At 50.0% G+C, this 20,414-nt stretch overlaps 1 protein-coding gene across 1 annotated transcript; it reads right to left on the bottom strand.

The window, feature by feature from the left end:
• Window positions 1-1,905: 1,905 nt before the first annotated feature.
• Window positions 1,906-19,591, bottom strand: acsbg2 (acyl-CoA synthetase bubblegum family member 2; the record flags this gene model as incomplete). Its single annotated transcript, XM_080536191.1, has 15 exons — window positions 19,494-19,591; window positions 15,663-15,798; window positions 14,503-14,600; window positions 12,017-12,312; window positions 10,374-10,462; window positions 8,805-8,925; window positions 8,409-8,489; window positions 7,897-8,046; window positions 7,239-7,415; window positions 6,539-6,720; window positions 5,683-5,925; window positions 4,380-4,597; window positions 3,936-4,075; window positions 2,455-2,701; window positions 1,906-2,024 (listed from the first exon to the last, which is right to left on the bottom strand). Exons 1-15 carry the CDS (start codon window positions 19,498-19,500, stop codon window positions 1,906-1,908), a joined length of 2,304 nt encoding a protein of 767 aa, XP_080392317.1. The 5' UTR covers window positions 19,501-19,591.
• Between the last annotated feature and the right edge of the window lie 823 nt (window positions 19,592-20,414).

The raw sequence follows: 20,414 nt of genomic DNA, 5'->3' as shown, positions 1-20,414 counted from the left end.
TCTACCATCCGCTTTGCAATGTGAGGATGTTGTTCGCAGTAATACGCCTATGTACAAGTGTCACAAATGGGTTCTTAGGGACATCTAATGATGACACTCTACTCTTCGAATTCAAGTATTTAAATGAGTGACATCGGTGGTCAAAAGTGCTTGAAGGCCCAAAAAAAAAAAAAGGATTTTGCATTTCCATTCATGATAAACATGACACTGAGGTTAGGTCTTTCCATTTAAATGTAGAGGGTGTATGATTGGCAAAGATATACACAAGATGCCCAAAATGCATTATAACCCACAAAGGCTTATTGTTTACTGTGTTCAGTTGGTTACAGAGAAAAGACACCGGTTCAACATTCCACAGCTTATTAACATTTTGTGGGAGTCTGCAGTGTAACTAGGCTGATGGCCACACTTGTTGAGATACGACAGCTTATTGGTTTTAGTGGCGTACTCTCGCTGAACAATTTAGAAATGTCAAATTTCCTCTTTTATCTGTTCATTTTTCATAAAGACACATTGTAGCAGATACATTTGGCCGTGTCACGACCAAACCAATCTATGGTTTACACTTGTCATTTCAAGTCTACTTCGATGTTCAACTGTCAACAACGACTCGTACGAGAGAAGAACTTGGGCGGGGGAAACATTCAACACAATCCAATGGTTCAGAGTAAAGACAGAGATAAAGAGACAGATGTAGGCAAAAAAACATATTTACATAATTTAACAAAAAAGGTCACAGCAATTCTACACACAGAATCGTTCAACATTCTGACAGGAACAGGCATTTGCGTAGGCTGTATGTGACACACAATATATCCGAACACATAGAACTCATTGATTACAAAAACATACGACTGTATAATATATGGCTTGAATGATATGGTTTCACAGCTCAGAAGAAGTGATTTGGATGCTCTCTGCAGGACAGTGTAGATGCAGAGGTTAAACTCTGAGCTGTGGACTTATAGCCCAAGACTTTAACTTCATCTCTACAACTTCATCTACCGTTGGGCCATCCCCAGGACTACTCGATGACTGAATCCTATTGTAGAGCTGCACAGAACGAACGATTTGGATAGAGCTGCAACACAACGACTCACTTTCATCGAAAACTCTAAAACCAGACCAAGGCAGAGCAAAAACGGTACAACAATAATAAATAGGACAATGATATGAGTCTCAGTGTTTTCCTTCCCTGTCAATTCACCTCTTTTGCATCTTTCCTTATTCAGGCCAGGAGACTCTGGATGTGAACGACAACTTTAGAGAGATGGTTATCAAAAACAAAAAAGTAGAATTCATCCACATCTTAAGTGTACGTGGCCCAAATAAATGTTGACTTTGGCAAAAATGAAAACAATAAATAAATTTGAGAGGTGCGTCTTATTCAAAACGTAACCCCAAAATTCTAGCATGTCCTATTGACTTTTTGGAATCTATGCCGTTAAGCCTCAAGTAATCACAGTACATCAACAATGCCGCTTCATACAACTGTACTTCATCTATTGCATATTATTGATCTTCATCACAATAATACTAAATAAATAGTTGAAACCAGCTATGCAATAATTCATTTGTCATAAATCATAAAGGTATCTTACAATGGCTTATCATAGATTTGTCCTCTTCTTCTTTTTTTTTTTGTACAACACTCACAAATGTAAACAAAACCCGATAACCAAAGCAGAAAGCTAGCGAACAGATTCACAGGAGAGAAACGGTAACTGCACAGGGATTGGTTGGCTGTACGAGGTGAGGTGTGTATGTGTGTGTGTGTGTGTGTGTGTGTGTATGTATGTATCATATACGTGTATGTCTGTGGATATAAGTGTGTGTGAGACTGTTCTGTCTGCGGGTCTTTGTGCCAGCTCTCTGAATTGCTCTGCAGGGGTTATTACCCCAGCTCTATTTTGGGGGCAGGGGGTTGTCGGGGGTGCTTGGGGTCACCACCTCTTTGTAGAAGTTCTCCACTGGCTCTTTGTACATCTTCATCACCACCGGCCTCTTCAGCTTCATGGTCGGGCCTGAGAGAGGGAGGGAGGGGAGAGAGGGAGGGGGAGAGAGGGAGGGGAGAGAGGAAGATGGAGATCCAGTTAATTGTCTACCACAGACCAGAACGGGCCAGGGTGAGAGAATGCTCCACAGAGCGGGTACAAGTTGCTCCTATCCCCCTGATCCAGAGTCAGATACTTTTCCTACTTTGTATCAATACACATCACAGTTCCTCCTTCCTGCCCCCAGGGGGCGGTAGAGTCCGTGTGAGTCTAGAGCCACAGTGACACAACTGATCAACTAAGTCAGGTGTGTTCATGTGCAGACTGAGTAAGACACACACACACACACACACACACACACACACACACGTCAGGAGTGAAGAACAATACACAGTACTAGACAGACAGACAGACAGACAGTCCACCCCTGGGTCCTCCTCCTCCTCCCCCCTAGACTCACCCAGCTCTCCCCCGGTGATGGAGAAGTCCTGCTCCAGCACGGTCCACTTCTGGATGCGCTGGGCGTTGGAGGCGGCGTTCTCGTTCACGCGGTTGATGCCCTCCTGGATGGCGGCGTGGATGGCGCGGTCGCGCCCGCCGGCGATCTCAGAGACCCGCTTGGCGCTGCTGCCCAGCTTCTTACACAGCTCCAGAGCCTCCGGCGTCAACTCGTCCTCGGGCGCCCCGGTGTCCCCGTTCACCTGGCACTGCAGGGGGGGAGGGAGGGAGGGAGGGAGCGTTAGTCTCATGTTTAAATACCCACAGTCAGGGTCTGTTTTTTATCCATAAACTATTGTTTTATTGAATGTTTATCTATTTACTTCTTATATTTGCTTTTATTCATTGTCATTTTTATTTTCTTACTATGCTTGCTGTATTTTAATAATGTAATGTATGTAAAGCACTTTGAATTGCCCCTGTTGTATGAAATGTGCTATACAAATAAACTTGCCTTGCGACTTTCTATTAGTTTCTACTATTACTCCTTTTCTTTTGCCATCAACGCCATTAACAGATACCTTGGAATGTGAATAAAAGGTATCATTAACAAAAATAATTACTTGCGGTGAATAAAGGCTTGCAGTTGATCAAACAGCCCACAAGGTGGCAGTGGTGAACTAACGTCGGAAGTTGAAAACGAGTGCGTGTCTGCCATATTCTTGACTGAGAGAAATCTTCTCATTTCAGTAAACGATTAGGACAATGAACTCGCTGTGTCTTCTGCTGTGATTACATCAGTGATGAGCTGTTTACACAGGCCCGGCTATCTCAAGAGTGGCACAATCTCTAGCTAGACGTTACATCTGATAACCTTTCCCTATCTCCTCTCTGTCAGATGCTCTTCCAAGTGCCGGTGCCGATATATACCGGCCCGCCCCGAACCCGTTATCAGACCGCGATGCAACGTCCGTGGTCCGAACAAAACGCTTGTAAAAAAGTAAATAGCGTGACTCGCTTACAACACTCTCTTGACGTAAACTGAGTTCACTGTGTCAGAGGTCTTGGCTAGGTGAGGGAGAGAGGGAGGGGCAGGTCGGGTGACAGTCACAAGGGGAGACATCATATTCTAGAACAGTCTGTGTTTACAGTCTTGCGCTGGGGGGTCAACAAGGGTGCATATTTTGGCTCTGGTGCGCGGCACAAAAGTGTGTCTTCCCTTCCTCTGGGCCTCTGGCTGCTTCTGGCACTTCTACTTCTATAACTATATACTTCTACAACTATAGACTTCTATAAAGTAGACTTCTACAACTATAGACTTCTATAAAGTAGAAGTACTACAAGCAGTGCTTGTGAGGTTTAATTATTTCACTTACTTGAGGTGAATGTACTTATTGTAAAATCCCTTTGGATAAGAGTGTCTCCTTAATGACTATAATGCCATTGTAAATGTTAATATTTAACACACACACACACACACACACACACAGTAACCTACTGTACCTTAATAGTGAGCAGCATGGCGAGGAACTTGCGCTTGTCTCCGATCAGCATGGCGTTGCTGATGAGAGGCACCGCCTCCTTCACGGCGTCCTCGATGGGCACGGGAGGGATGTTCTCTCCGCCCGCCGTGATGATCAGCTCTACAACACACACACACACACACACACACACACACACACACACACACAATGAGAAAATGATGATCCACTCGACAGACAGAGGAGGGCTTCAATAGAACTGCAGTCTGCTTAGAGCCTCTGTTCTGATGACTGAGACGGGGTTTGGATCTAGAGAGACGGGTGTCGTTTTTTCTCTAGGTTGGGATGCAGGGATATTCTAGCTTAGGAAAGCTAAGGGGGCGGTAGTGTTTGTAGGCAGGCAGACACAGACAGACACAGACAAAGAGACACAGACAGACAGACAGAGACAGCCAGCCAGGCGTACCTTTGATGCGTCCGGTGATGTAGAGGAAGCCCTGCGGGTCATGCTTCCCCAGGTCTCCAGAGTGCAGCCAGCCCTCCTGGTCCAGGGCGTCCTCCGTCTTGTCGGCCATGTTGAGGTAGCCCATGAACACGTGGCGGCCCCAGAAGCAGATCTCTCCGTTGCCCTCCTCGTCTGGGCTGTGGATCCTCGTCTCCACCCCGGGGATCTCCTTCCCCACGCTGAAGGAGCGAAGAGCATTACATTACATTACATTTACATGTTTGGCATTTAGCAGACGCCTTATTCCAAAGCGACTTACAATCAATACATTTGACTAAGCAAGAAGTGAATCATCAATCCACCAGTCGTATCAGGAAGAGTAATCTAGCTCAGGCCAGGGGCCATTGGCAGTCTCTTTTTATATAGACACTGGAGAACAGAGAGACAGTACAAGGGGGGCAGTAGAAGTCATAGGGGACACAGTAAAGGGGAAAGCGGGTGTCTCAGGAGACGCAGTGAGTAGTGATGTCTCAGGAGGAGCAGTTAACGAGCAAAACAAAGTTAAAGGAGCAAGCACACGACAGCACACCTCAATATTTGGGGTTTCTTTTGCTTGAAGAAGGTCTATGACCCAAAGCTTGCAATGAAATAATGATTTTTCTGCCCAGATTTGAGTGTGCGGATGCTGCTTTTTCCCACTCTATTTGATACTTTTCAGGTCCAGCACCTCAGCTAAGTCTGATAACAGATGAGCAGTCATATTTTCACTATTGATTGATTGATGTATAAAAAATACATTAAAAAAAAAGAAAGTATTGACATCCTTGACATGGAAAGGAGTAAGGGGAGAGTCTTGGGGGAGCATCAGTGAGATGGGGGGCTGTCTGAAGGTGACTGGGCAGTCAAGGCACCGTGTTAGCCATTCTGCTAACTGACCTCCAGAGCTTAATGTAGCACATCAGACATACCCACGAGTGATAATGTGGTCAGATAGAAGAAAAAAAGAAGAAGAAAGTAGACGACTAAGTCTTAATCTATGTCTGGGAAACCGGCCCAGGTAAGGGGGGGGGAAGGTCGGGTGACAGTCACAAGGGGAGACACATGCACATGCTGCGGGGGGGGGGGGGGTGTCAACAAGGGTGTATATCCCATTCCACAGGCTCTTGACATAAGACTGGGGCAGGGCTCTTGACACAAGACTAGGAGGCAGGGTTCTGGGGCAGGGGTCCTGACATAAGACTGGGACAGGAGGGTCCTGACATACGACTGGGGTGCAGGAGGGTCTTGGCCTGGGGACTGACAGCCGTCTCTCTAGCCTCAGTACCTGGTGAGGCGGAATGCCTCGGGCAGGGAGATGGTGTGGGGGCCCGTGCTCTCGCTCATGCCGTACAGCTCGTACACGGGGATGTCCAGGCTCAGGAAGAACTCCAGCGTGTCCTTGGTGATGGGGGCGGCGCCCGTGTAGCACTTGGTGCAGCGGTCCAGACCCAGGGCCTTGCGGACCTTCTGGAACACCAGCTTCTTGGCCAGGAGGTAGTTCATGGGCTTCCTCGCCATGGCTCCGTTCCTGAGGGGGGGAGGGAGAGGTTTTTAACTTCTATAAAACTCTTCCAACTTCGCTAGTGCTTATGTCTACAAAGCGATAACCAAGCCATGTTTGCGTGACATTTCAATTATTAACTGGGTTTCGTGATGGGAGCTTTGAATAAAAATGGATCGCCATTATCAAACCGTGTGCATAAACAAAAGGTTCACACTTCTTGGTGTGTGTGTGTGTGTGTGTCAAGGTATACTACTGGGTCAGTCCTGACCTAAACACTACTGGATCAGTCATGACCTAAACACTACTGGGTCAGTCCTGACCTAAACACTACTGGATCAGTCCTGACCTAAACACTACTGGATCAGTCCTGACCTAAACACTACTGGATCAGTCCTGACCTAAACACTACTGGACTAGTCCTGACCTAAACACTACTGGACTAGTCCTGACCTAAACACTACTGGGTCAGTCCTGACCTAGACACTACTGGACCAGTCCTGACCTAAACACTACTGGGTCAGTCCTGACCTAGACACTACTGGATCAGTCCTGACCCAACACTACTGGATCAGTCATGACCTAAACACTACTGGATCAGTCCTGACCCAACACTATAACAACACGGAGGCAGACGTACTGGTGCATCTTGCTGAGGTTGGTCTGCAGGCCCACGGTCTTGGCCCAGATGGCCACCTTCCTGCGCACCGTGGACGACTTGGCGCCCGCCGACTTCATCTTCTCCTGCATCTTCTCCCAGACCCGCGGCACGCCCATGAACGCCGTGGGACGCACCTCCCGCAGGGTGTTCACCAGAGAGCCCTGGGGACAGAGACAGAGCTTGGTTCAGCTGTCACACACACACACACACACACACAGACACACACACATACACACACAGACACACACACACAACCAACCCTGGGGACAGAGAAGAGCTCGCTTCAGCTGTTACACACACACACACGTGCACACACACTCGGTTTGGCAGCCGATATGAGATGTTCTTTGTGAGGGCAAAAGGCTTGTTTCATTATGGAATAGCTAACACTTAACGGGGTGAAAGAGGGCGACGCATAACTCCCAAACAGTGCAGTGTTGTTGTGTGTGTGTGTGTGTGTGTGTGTGTGTGTGTGTGTCTGTACGTAGGCCATAGGGCTTCATCTGAACTGGTGTCAGAAGGCTTTTAATAACCCTCTCCTCTTAACTGGATTACATGAGAGAACGCGTGACCGATACAGACGTCATCTCAGGTCACGAGGAAATAAAGACTCTTCTTACACTTGGAAAACACCCAAGAAAGAAAGAAAGCGCACACACACACACGGCCCCCCCCTCACCTTCAGGGCGTCCGGCTGAGCGAAGAAGGCGGACCCCCCGACCTTCATGGTGACGAAGATGTCGACCATCTGGGCGGCGATGTGGCTGAGGGGCAGGTAGCTGACCACCGTCTCCTGGGCAACCGTGGCCTCCGCCAGGCGCACGTGGCGGCTGATGGCGCACGCCGTCCATGTCAGCTGTGGGGAGGAGGGGGGGGGGAGATGTTACATCACAGTGCACTCGCATGTAACACACACGTACCACACACACGTACCACACACACATACCACACACACACACACTCCAAAGGTTGATCGTGAATAGGGACTTCCAGTGGTATATGGCCGCTAGAGTTAGTTTTTACACCCCAGTAAGATACCGTTGATGACTGTATATGACTTCCAAGATTAAGTATTGAGTTATCTGTGGTTGCGCACCAGGGGAGGCTGGTGGAGGTAGAAATCGGAGGACGGGGCTCGTTGTAACGCATGGAATGGGGGGAAAAAGGAAGTGGCCAGGCGGGAAATGGACACGCGATACCTGTTCCTCATTCCACGCATTCCAACCAGCCCCGTCCTCCGATTTCTACCTCGACCAGCCCCCTCCCCTTTTTCACACGCTACTGTGGGTCTAGCAGCAGTGAGGGTGCAGGGTTATTGAAGTACACTCAAGACTCACATTGTCGTGGCTGAGCATCACTCCTTTCGGCTGGCCCGTGGTCCCCGAGGTGTAGATCAGCGTGCAGCACTGGGTGGGCTTCTGGGTGGCGATGATGTCGTCGAGCTGCGCCTCGGGCACCTCCTGGCCCAGCTCCATAAACTCCGCCCACTGTCGGACGAAGAAGAAGACGACACACCGTGTTCAGATTAGGAGAGAGAGAGAATTAAGACAGTGAAAGGTACTGTTAGGTAAGGCAGTGTTTCTCAACCCTCTCCTCGGGGCGCCCCAGCTGCTCCACATATTTGATCTGTTCCACCACCAGCACACCTGATTCAACTAATCAAGTACAAATCATAATTGCTTTGTACTTGATTAGTTGAATCAGGTGAGCTGGTGGTGGAACAAATCAAATATGTGCTGCGGCTGGGGCGCCCCGAGGAGAGGGTTGAGAAACACTGAGGTAAGGTACTGTGAAGGTTCAGGTAAAGGTAAAGGCTGTATTGATCTGCCTTCCACCATGACCGTCCTACCGTGTAGAGGTTCGGCAGCTTCTCCTTCAGTTCGTCTTTGTATTGGATAATGGCCTTCAGGTGTGGCAGCTTGTCTTGCACCTGGGACGAGAATCACACACACACACTCAATCAAACTGTATCTATATAGCACGAGTCACGCATTGAATGCAACTCCTAGCTGCTCCTGCTGAACATAAAAACAACAATAAAACAAGAGGCAGGAGAGAAGAAACAAGGTATCCCCTGACGCACTGCTTCATCTAAGGCTCTTTGATATCGGAGCAGCTACACAACCATCGAGAGGGCGTACCGCCGCGGGGGAGAGAGCCTGCACACAGACAGACAGACAGACAGCCAGATCTCCCCCCGGGTCACCACACCTCCGACGTGACCCTCCCTCTGGTGCTTCTTTACCTGCAGGATCTTCTGGAGCTGCTTGTGGTTCTCCACCACCAGGATGTTGGCCTTGCAGTTCTCGGCCACGTACTGGCACGCCTCCGGGGAGTTGGTGGTGTAGATGCCCACGGCGAAGCCCCTGGTAGAGCAGGAGGAGAGAGAGAGAGAGAGAGAGACCAGGGTTAGTGGGAGGAGGAGAGAGACCAGTGTGCATGTCACTGACACAGCAGGAGAGAGAGGAGAGACCAGGGTTAGTGGGAGGACGTGCACGCCAACCGACACAGCAGGAAAGAGCGAGGAGAGTTAGTGTGCAATGCCAACCAACTGGTTTGAGAGAAACTCAGAAGGTGTTCTGTGCAGTAGCTAGCGACACAGAAAAAACATCTGGCATAGCGAAAGGGACTTAACGAGCAGAATGTTCCTTTGTCGCTCAGAGTGACATTTACATTATTGACATTGAGTAGACGCCTTTATCCAACGCGCCTTACGTAAGTCAATGATCTATACGTCAGTCATCATAACAATTAAAAAATCTATGCTAAGACAGAAGAATCCAGGCTTGGTTATTTTTATCTTGCAAAAACTTGGCAGTCACAATGCCAGGAGGAGGAAGGATTACCTTTTCTATTTTCAATTTTCTAAGGTTTCTTTATTATTATTTACAGTGGAGAGGCGGTACAGGAGACTAGAGATAAGATGACAGATGGTTGGTTGCATAACTAGTTTCAGTCATCCCTGAACATAGGACACACACACCACACTGAAGACAGCGGTGGCGCCTTCTGAGCAACTCATGTTGAGGTCTCTGATGGCATTCTGCTGTGTTGGGGTTTGGGACTAGATGGTGCATGTTGAGTTGGTTTCTCTCAGATCTGTACGCAGTTTAAAGCAAGCGTTTTGAGACATTGTCGATCGAGACACACGTCACAGTCAGAGCAGTACAGACACAACACTGTACAGATCTGGAACCAGGATTGAGGTTGATGTTGTGGGTTTCCGCTTGAAAGTGGTATGAACGCGGGCTGGTTCACCAGAAAGCACCGAGGTTCTGAGACTCCCAGAATGGGAACGGGCACCGAAAGCCCGGATCCAGATCTGGGGACCGGATCAAAGTCATCGATGCTTTGTCGACCGACACCACCGACGTCTAATCGGCACTCGAGTGTCGTCGAGGGGTGTTGCCGACCTCCTGAACATTCTTATGTAACGTCGTTATGCCACTGAAGCCTTCTTAGACAGTCTATTAAAAAAGCATAAAAACAGCCCGAAGGCGATTGCAGGTACGTTGATGAAACCCTGCAGGCGGGAGCCGTCTCGCTAAGTCACACCTGTGAGATCCGTCATCGTGTTTTAAGATGTGCAACCAACCAACAGGCTGGGTGCTGAACACAGGGCACACATTGTGCTGCTCTGACAAGACTCATATTTCATGTCTTGGGTTTTATTAACACACCACGCACTGCAAGACACACACACGCACGCGTCAGTGAGCAGGGAACTTTTGGTATGAGACACACACACACACACACACACACACACACACGCACACGTCAGTATCAGTCAGACTAGACGAGCGCAGAGACTTACCCAGCCAAAATGGCGGCGATGTCAGAGATGAACCACTCAGCGGAGTTGAAGCCCAGGATGCCGACCCCATGGTAGCGCTCCAGACCAAGCTGTTCACACACACACACACACACAGTCAGTAAAAATGTCTATCATCATCACAACTTAGAGGACTACAATGGACAGACAGTGTTCTACAGTTTCATTTCTTGATGAATACTAATTATATATTCAGTAAGTCAGAGATGGAAACCACCACCGTCTTGAAGCTCGGTGACGATTACAATCTTTAGTAATAAGGTCATAAGGGTCTTTCAGTACAGCAGGCCACGGCACGCATAACATTTAGTGAGACGTTGGAAACTCAAGGCGTGTGGTTGGAAATATAATGCCACAGCTGCCCGAAATATACACGTTCGAGCGTGTGTGTGGGTGTAAATGCAGACTAGAACGCGTCGTCACCTGATAAGAGACTGTGACGTCCCTCCTCTCATTCGGAATGGAGGCCAAGTTCAGTGTGTGTGTGTGTGTACCGGAGCGTACGTGCAATTACACAATCGTCTTCCCCTGGGTCTGAGCCAGTCCTGGCCCCCCCTGCTTTTGGACAGTGTGTGTGTGTGTGTGTGTGTGTGTGTGTGTAGGGTTTCACAATAAACAATAGCATGGCCTGTACAGAGAGGCTGCCCACAGCAGCAGGTTCGCCCACACGGCTGACATTTGGACTCACCCTCCGCCTGCCACTATGACCACACAGTGACCACACAGTGACCCTGCCGAGGGGTTAAACACACTGGTCTGAGGTCAGGACGGCCCACCATCACCAGAGGAGGGGAAGTGGACACAGCCCTCCTTCTTCTTCTTTAAGGACACACATCCTACGCTGTTTCTCCTTTTCACTTTTGTCAGGGGATTGTTTGTGTTTCTTTTATTGGGTTTCAGAACAACGGCACATTTCTGAATGAGAGCAGAGCATTATGTTGCGCTCGGCCCGGGTTTGGCGTCACCGAGACGTTGTGAGAAACCTTCTTGTTTCTCGGATAAGCTCTTTGTTATGATTCGGGATCTGAAAACGTATGATAGCTAGCCCCCGCTGTTAAGTCATAATCTTAATCTTTTTATAATGCGATACCTATTGCTTATTGTAAAACCAAGGCCTCCTTATCTGTTACCCACGGTAACAATAAAGGTCTTATCAAGCCTGGTTTGTTGTTGTACTGTGATACCGTTTTCCAAATACACTTTATGAAAACATTTTTGTGCAATCGACGTTTGTACAGAAATAAGTCATGAGTGCTTTTTCGACCCTGTGACATTCTGTGTCAGAGAAAACTATGACTAAGCTCGTAACCACGGTAACCCGGTCAAATGTACCAATTCTGAAACTTGGCCTTTCCATGAAATGAAAACAGATAATAATAAAAGTCATGAGGGCCGGGGGGGGGGGGCAGTGACCAAACAGCACACACGCTGGTGTTTGGGTGTTACTGTAGTGATTTTGTTCCTGTATCTGAATGCTGCAATGTCAATGTTGAGGAACGAAAGACAAAGATTTGTACTCGTGTACTTGGGACAGTAAGCTTGTGTACTTGGAAGTAAAAAGCGATTCTGAATGGACCTCCATCTACTCCTGTGTGCTGTAACCACGTCTGTGTGCCGTGTCTCACCTTGAGGAAGCTCCGGGCGGCCGTGCGGCAGGCCTGGTAGTAGTCCCGGTAGTTGAGGGTCTTCTGCTGGTCACCCTCCTTCCAGCCCAGGGCCGTGTACTCCCCGAAGCGCTCCACGGCCGAGGAGAACATCTGGTCCACCGTCAGGGGGGCCTCGGCCGCCAGGCCCTGCGCCCCCATCCTCAGCTTCACCTCTCCGTCCCCCCGGGCCGTCCACAGGCCCGGCTCCACCGACACCACCTCCTCCCCCGCCGCCGCCGCCACCAGGGACAGGGAGTCTGGGCGCTGGGCGCTCACTGAGAGAGAGAGAGAGAGAGAGAGAGGGTGGGGGGGGGGGGGGGGGATGTTTTACACACGTTGTCAAAAATATTGGACATTCCCCAGATAGTGTCCCATGTCCCAGGCCTCCCTCTCTCCCTCCCCCCCCCCCCCGCTCTCTCTCTCTCTCTCTCTCTGATGATACCAAAACGAGAGGGTCCATGTAGCTTCCACTCTTCTAGATGGATACCTCCGCTAATAGAACTCAAGATATTTTTGGACATTCAAACTCTTTCCAGAACATTCCAGAACTCTTAAACTCACGGAAGTCAATTGAAGAAACTGGGGTGGGGGTGGGGGGGTGGAGGCAGAGTTTAAAAAAACAGAGAGTCTTCTATGGAAGCGAGGGGAGGTGAAAGTGGGGGGTATTGAGAAGAGACGACTTGTGCCAGAGAGTCTGATTGTAGAGAGCTGGGATAGCAGTGACAGTAAATGGCCCTGCACCCAACGGCTGTACACTCACACACACACACACCAATCAATATGTCAGATGGCACCAAGACCCCTTTGACACCGAATCAGTGTGAACAGCCTGCCTGCTGCTTACACTGGCACTCTCACAAATGAGACTGGGTCCTCTTCAGGGATCTGTGTGAACTGGAGGGAGAGGCTGCTCCGATTGGGTCTTAAATCTCTGAAGCTTGTTCCCAATGTTCTCTCTCTCTCTCTCTCTCTCTCGCTCGTTCGTTCTCCCCTCCCTCTCTCTCCCTCTCTCTCTCTCTCTCTCTCTCTCTCTCTCGCTCGTCTGCAGTGTTGGTGGGATGCCAGGGGCACTGGGGAAGTGCTGACCCCGGCCAGTCTCGCACGCCACACACACACACACACACACACACACACACACACACTAGGTGGTGTCTACAGGGAAGGAGACTTAAAACAGTTCAGTAGTTCTGAGGCTGACTTCAGGCTGTTCGTCACACTACACGAATCACTTCGCCATCCTAAAAACTATCCACCCAAATAAACTGCGTTTTAAAGCAGACTTCATTAGACCAGACGCAGAACACAGAGCTTACAGTATTAAAACGACGACTGCGGCTCTTAGAAGCCGCTTCCAAAAAGGTCATTTATGGCAGGAACAGCAGGGAGATATAAAAGCCTTCCATTATCTGAAGCTTTGTTTAGATAAGGGAGACGCCACTCTCTCCCAATGCGCTGTGTTTACTACACACCCCTATAAACTGACAAGACCAACGAGACAATGACGTGGTCATGTGACCTCGGTTGCCATGGCCGCCGTGTTATCTCTCTTGTAAACACCGTCCGTCTCTGTGGGGGGGGGGGGTGGAACGTTCTGGCAGCGTTGGTGTGTGTGTGTGTTTTTTTTTTATTTAATGACCGAAACACTGTTAATGGTAGTGGTCGTCAACAGGCTAGCGACCACGGCCAGGGTCAGGGAGGAGGGCTGCTGGGGTCCTGACCTGGGATGCACTTCACATGAACTAGCAGTGGAGGGGGGGGGGGGTGTCCCATTGATTTTGGTTTAAAGCAACAGTGGGGGTTTTACTGTCCCCGAGTAATACCAGGTTCCACACTGTGAAATAAGGATTCAATACAAGTTCATGAATATCATTGGGGGGGACGGGGACGTGACAAGTAGTTTATAAACAGGGTTATACGGAGGCGTGAGAGAGGACAGGGGAGTGAGAGACTTTATAAACTGCTTGGGTTGTGGGTTCGACTCCCGCTGGGACCATATATATATACACTGGAAAACGTGTACGCACTCACTGCGGTGTAAGTCACTTTGGATATAAAAGCAGCACATAATAATAATAATAATAAACAGGGTTATAGGGAGGCGTGAGAGGACAGGGGGAGTGAGAGAGACTGAATGTTCTTGGCCCGGTGTCAGCCAGAGTGAGAGACAGGAAAGGGAAGTTGACACGTACCGGCCCCCGTGTAGACTTTAGCCCACTTCCCTTTGACACGCTTCCTCAAAAAATCGGGTGAAGTTCACCTCAGACAATTCATCTGGTTTACCTCTGCGCCGTGTGTATGCACTGTTGTTGTTCCTTCTACCTACGCGCTTACCGTGAAGGACTGTTACGTGTTAGCCATTTTGTGTCTCATCCATTTTGTGTCTGTTCATCCCCAATTGTATCGTAACGTATAACCTGATGTTTGTGTGTCCAGTGTGTGTGTGTGTGTGTGTGTGTGTGTCTTACCTGACTGTGTGTGTGTACTCTGTTCACTGGGGATCTCTGTAGGCATGGCGATGAGCTCCTCTTCCCGCTCGCCGGCTGACTCCTCCTCTGATGACTCACTGTGGGGGGAAACAACCAGGATATAATTGGAGTCCCAGTCCTGCTGCTGTCTGTCTGTCTGTCTGCCACGTCTTACAGGAAGTCTGTGGAAGCCTTCTCCTCAGTGTCAGAGGGGGGAAAAGCTTCTCTGTCTCTCCGACACCAGCAAGCTGTTCCACAACAACAGTGCCGTCGGAAAGTATTCCGATCTTTCCGTATTTACATTTTAAATCGCCTAAATCTACTTTCTAAAAAAAGAGTTTTCACTGTCATTCTGGAGGTATTGTGTGCGTGGATTGATGGCAAATTCTTATTTAATCCGTTTTAAACGGAGTCGATAAACACGACCGAATGTGGGGGAAAAAGTGAAGCGGGTCTGAAAACGTTCCGAAGCCACTGTAAGCCTGCTTCCATCGCGGGCCTTTCTCTAAGCCTTTACGACCGGGCATTTATCTGTTTCATGTGACGTCCACATGTGTGATCTGCCTGCCATCACAAGTCAGTGTGTTATGACACAGACGTGGCAGTCGTGAGTAACACAGTAATGGGTTTGGATGTCATTGTTTAAATAAGCCGCATTCCTGTGTGACGCAAGTCTTTCAGCCGACACACACAACACACATAATACCCCTGAGCTTAGTTCATACCACGGCAGCAGGTACTTTTTGACATTTATGGCATTTAGCAGACGCCTTTATCCAAAAGTAGTGAATCATCTATCCACCAGTCATAGCAGGAACAAGTAATCTAGGCCTTTATTTTTAATGACACTGGGGGGAAACAGTACAGCGGGGACAGGTCAGGGGGTAGTAGATGTCTCAGGAGGGACAGGTCAGGAGGGAAGTAGATGTCTCAGGAGGGACAGTACAGGAGGGACAGTACAGGGGGGTAGTAGATGTCTCAGGAGGGACAGTACAGGAGGGACAGGTTAGGAGGGACAGTAGATGTCTCAGGAGGGACATTACAGGAGTGACAGTACAGGAGGGACAGTACAGGAGGGACAGTGAGTAGTAGGTCTCAGGGGGGACAGGTCAGGAGGGACAGGTCAGGGGGGACAGGTCGGGGGGGGTCCAGGTACGTACTTGGCGGTGGAGTCCACGGTGACGTCCTCCAGCGAGGCGATGCTGTCCCCGGCGCCGCAGGACTGCAGGTAGCTGGCGTCTCTCGGGGGGTCCATTACTATGGCGGAGGCCATTGCAGCGGGCTCACACACGGTCACTGAGGGACACACACACAGAGACAGGAGAGAGGGTCAGTGATGGCTGATCACGTGACTTGAAACACACCCACACACCCGCATGACTGACCCATCACCCACATGACTGACCACCCCCCCCTTACACACCCACCGTAACCATTGGAGACAGTGACCTCTGACTCAAAAGAGCACTAGTCCTCCAGACCAGAGCGCCTGCCTCGCCGCCCCCCCCCCCGCCCCAGTGGGACAACAGACATGTCATGTCAACATGTGACCTGAGGCAGGCAGCTCACGAGACCGCGACAAAGTGCTGCTGCTGCCTCTCCAGTCACCGCCAACCTCTTGTTCCTGGATAAACATCACACACTCTCTCTCTCTCTCTCACACTCTCTCTCTCTCTCTCTACAGTGATTTTCAGGCCCTGCGGAATCACTCAGGGAACCAAACATTGTCTCGACTTACTACTGTGTACGCTGCTGCTCTTTGGTTTCACACAGATTGTTGTCAAATCTGGGAAGGTTCTTTTTTTGTTTCACAGCGGAGGTTTAAGAGTCCCTAGCAGCACGGCGACAACAAGTGGCGTTATCAAACGTGGCTTTTACGAGAGGCTGAGTGCTTAAGACCGAGCCGTTGGGACCGAGCCCGGGGGAGCGTGACCCAGGAACACAACAAGCTGCCACCATGGTAATCCTCTCAATCGGACCGAGCGCCAGTCTGAACAATAGAGGCGTCCCTTTTTAAGTTCCCAGCTCTCAGCCAAAACAAACTAAAACCACTTGCGGTCAACAACCTCAAATCGACGGAAAGACCTAAAGTCAATATCAAGTGCTGCTAATCGTGCTATTATGAAACCCCCCCCCCCCCCCCCTCTTTGATATAAAACCATGTTGTGGTTACTGGTGTGGGACAGCAGCAGGGGGGGGGGGGGGTTGCGTAAGATGGCCTGATCTGCCCCCCCCCCCCCCTCATAAATCATCCTTTCTCTGGTGATGGAAGTTCAATGGCTCCATCAGTGTGAAAGACACACAGGGCGCCGGACGGCGGAGAACATCCAGGCCCCCTGTTGTTGACGGGGAGTCCGCGGGCAGTTACCCAAAGAGAGAGAGGGGACAGAGAGAGAGAGAGAGAGGGAGCACGCCCGGCGGTGACAGTGGACAGTCGTCAACACGGCACAGGAAACACGTCAGCACTCTTAGAACAATACCGCCATCGCCACCGCCCACCACAAGCAAACCCCCCCACCCCCGCCCATGGCCGCTCTCCATCCACCGTGCCTTACAGCCCCCCTGGTGAAGGGCCCGACGCGCTTAACTGCTGTTGATCTAACACCCCTGTGCATTGAAAACACATACCACAGCGCGCTGGCCGCCTATTGTGGGGCGGCCGGGCCAGGGCTATCATCATCGCTCACCGGGGGAGGACAATCAGGGGCGGCCTGGGGGGTCACAGAGCAGGGACACAAACACCCTCCTGAGCCCAGAGGACCGCGGCCTGTCCTCATACAAAACAACCAACAACAACTAAATTCTCATATTTCTCCCGTGGAGCAGTTGTAACCTCACAGGTTTACCGATATTCGAAGGTGGTAAAAAATAACGCCTATTTTATGAAGAAAAGAACAAAAACTCCCACCTCAGATCCAACTGGTAGAAGGGGGTTCATGGGTTCATGATGTGTACCTGCCCGTTCCCTTCAGTGAGGCGGGGTTAACCTTGACACACACCACCACACCTCACCTCACCGCTGACGTCATTTCAGCCCAAGGAGGCAGATTCCACGGCCATGATCTCACCACACACACACCCCGCCGACAATAGCTGCCATTTTACGCTCGGCCGTTTTGCCAACAAGTGCAGCAGCAGCTGCAGATTCTCCACGGACAACACACCCACACACACACCCATTCACACACCCACAACAGGCCTGCACAGCTGTGGGCTGGGTGTAGTGTTGTGACCGGTCCCAGGGGGGGTCTGGAGAGAGTAGGGGGGGTTGGGGGTTGGGGGTGCCTCCCCCCCTCCCTCAGGCCTAGGGTGCCCTGGACTCTGTCTACGAGATAAAGGGGCCTCTTCAGAGCCATTGTCACTGGGGTTGGGGGGGGAAGGGGACCCGTGACAACACAACAGACTCCTCAACACGCCCGGAATAATGTGAAAAGAGCGCGAGAGGGGAGCTCCGCATTCTTCATCTTTAGAAGCCACTTCAGAAGCTGGAATCCATCCATCTTCCATTCCTCACCTGCTCTACCCCCGCCCTGCCTCGCTCTCTCCCCCCCTCCCTCTCCTCTGACGTCATGTGACCTGTTCGAGGCTGGATCAATCGGGCTGCAGCTCCGACATGTTCAGATGAGACAGGTGACGGGGCCCGTGTCAGAAAGCCAAACCAATGACAGCAGCGTCACCTTCACCTCCCACACGCTGTCATCACAGAGCAGAGGAAACCAAACAGACCAATGTAAACATGTTGTTTGGGTTTTTAAATAACCTCAGCCCTGACTCTTTCTAGTGAGATTTGTGGTCCTGTCCTTCATTTGGATGGTGAAGTGTCACACCACCCATTTGCCCCCGCTAACCCACCCCCCCCGAGGAGCACTTCAACTCATTAGCTACTGTTCCAGAGCCGTCTCAAGGATGACGCTTTAGCGTCCTTGTTGACAAGTTCCCCAGTGAAGCGGCGCCCAGGACCGATGCGCTCAGATGGATTAAGCCTTCCTCACACCAGCAGCGCCCGGTCACTGCATCTCATCTGCATCCCACGCAATTAAGAGGGGATTACTGCCCCTGACAGTATGTCCCCGGCTCCACACACACACAGCTGCATAATGATGTCCATTCAAAAAATAATACAACAACAGACTGTATCCAATGCTTTGGGCTGCTACAACAATCACCCCCCACCCCCCCACACCCCCCCAGGCAAAAAAAACAAAAACACAACACAAAAACTGGGCGTCTCTCTGAAACACCAAGCAAGGGGCTCCCCTCTCCCCCTACGCAGCCACACCCAGGATTTAAATACCCCAAAACTTCTGTGACTTGTTCCAGATGCCCTTGACACTTCAACATAAAATCGGTCTGTCTGTCTGTCTCAGTGCCTCTATATACCAGATGGCGATCGCCTCTTACTGCCTAAACCTCCTTCCCAGTGGGATGACCGGTGTTTCCATCCATCCACCCAGCTGGTGATACTGGCAGCCTTTAGCCTCAGTAATGCGATCAAAACTCTCTGTGTCTCTGCCTCCGCCCTGCCCTGCCCCACCGGAGTATCTCCATAGGGACATTTTGGGTGCTTCACCCAGGCAGACCCTTCTCTCCACATAGCCCAGACACACGGCTCATCCTTGCCATCAACCCTCCAACCCTAACCCGTAAAGATGTCAGAAAAGGCTATGTAGAAGGTTACGAATGAGCCCAAAAAACTCAATGACAAAATATTGAATCAATTCAACAGAATAGGCTAAGCCAGAAGAGACAGTTCTATAGTTAACACAACACAGGACTAAAAAAATCATTTGAGGACGCATAGAAACCTCCAAAAGTCACAGCACCACACCTTTAAATGGCCCGAAACATACCTTCTGACAAGCCAAACGTGTAGCCTAGACAGAAAAGATGATAATCCTCCACCCCCCCAAATAAACGAAAGCTGTTGCCACTAAACTCAGATTGTGACAGGTGAGAAAATGGGCATGAATTAAAAAATGTGGAGGACTTACAGTGCATCCTTGGTCACAAAACCCTTCTTCCGGATTCCTTATGTTCAGTTCGGGGGGTTAGCCGGTTCTCTGGAATGCTACGCTATTATACCAAAGCCCTCCCGTAGTCAGTGTGCCTCTAGACAGAAATGTGCTGGCCCTTACTCTTGGTCTACAACTGTTTAACATATCATTCATTTTCAAACTCCCAGTTTCGTCCCTCCTCCCCCAAAGCCCCACCCTCTCACGCAGACATCCTCTCACTCTTCCCCCACTAGAGATTCCCAACACTACGTCCCTTCTCATTGGCTAGAACGGCTCACACCACAAGACTCGTCCCCCCGTATATGGTCATGCGAGCCAAATGAATGCAAGAGGGGGAGGGAGGATGATGTGCTGTTTGGAGGACTACTCTCTCCTCTCTCCTCTCTTATGATGATGATGCTGCTGCTGTGGGCTCGCCTACCCATCCCCCTCACACACACACACACACACACACTTCCTCTCTCACACACGATGCAGATATGCTGGGCTGGGGTTACTACAGGACAAGGAAGGGGCGGTGCATCCATTTGTCAGGCGAGTTTGGAAACTGCATTCGCAGCTGTGCCTGTTTGGGTTTATGACTAGTACCCAGAGACTTAATGGAAATCAGGCAAATATTCAAGTACGTCCGTATCCCAGAGGTTTACATACTGTACAGTGTACACCAACTGTTTGAGGGATAAAAATCAGTCCGTCTCATCTCGTTTCCTTAAACTCACCTAACTTAAAACAGGGCATATATATATATAACCTGCTAATCAATAACACTTGGTTGTTTATGCACATCATGACTTAGTAAACCAGTGAAGCCTAGGTAACCATGCTGTAAATTAAGTTCATAAAGTCAGCCAACACTCAGATTACAGGACCATTTGATGTGTGAACAAACATACAACC

This window comes from Nansenia antarctica, assembly GCF_963989245.1.
Source record: "Nansenia antarctica genome assembly, chromosome: 7".
Lineage (NCBI taxonomy): Eukaryota > Metazoa > Chordata > Actinopteri > Argentiniformes > Microstomatidae > Nansenia > Nansenia antarctica.
Note: the sequence above shows the minus strand (reverse complement) of the source record. Positions and strands in the feature narration are given on the sequence as shown.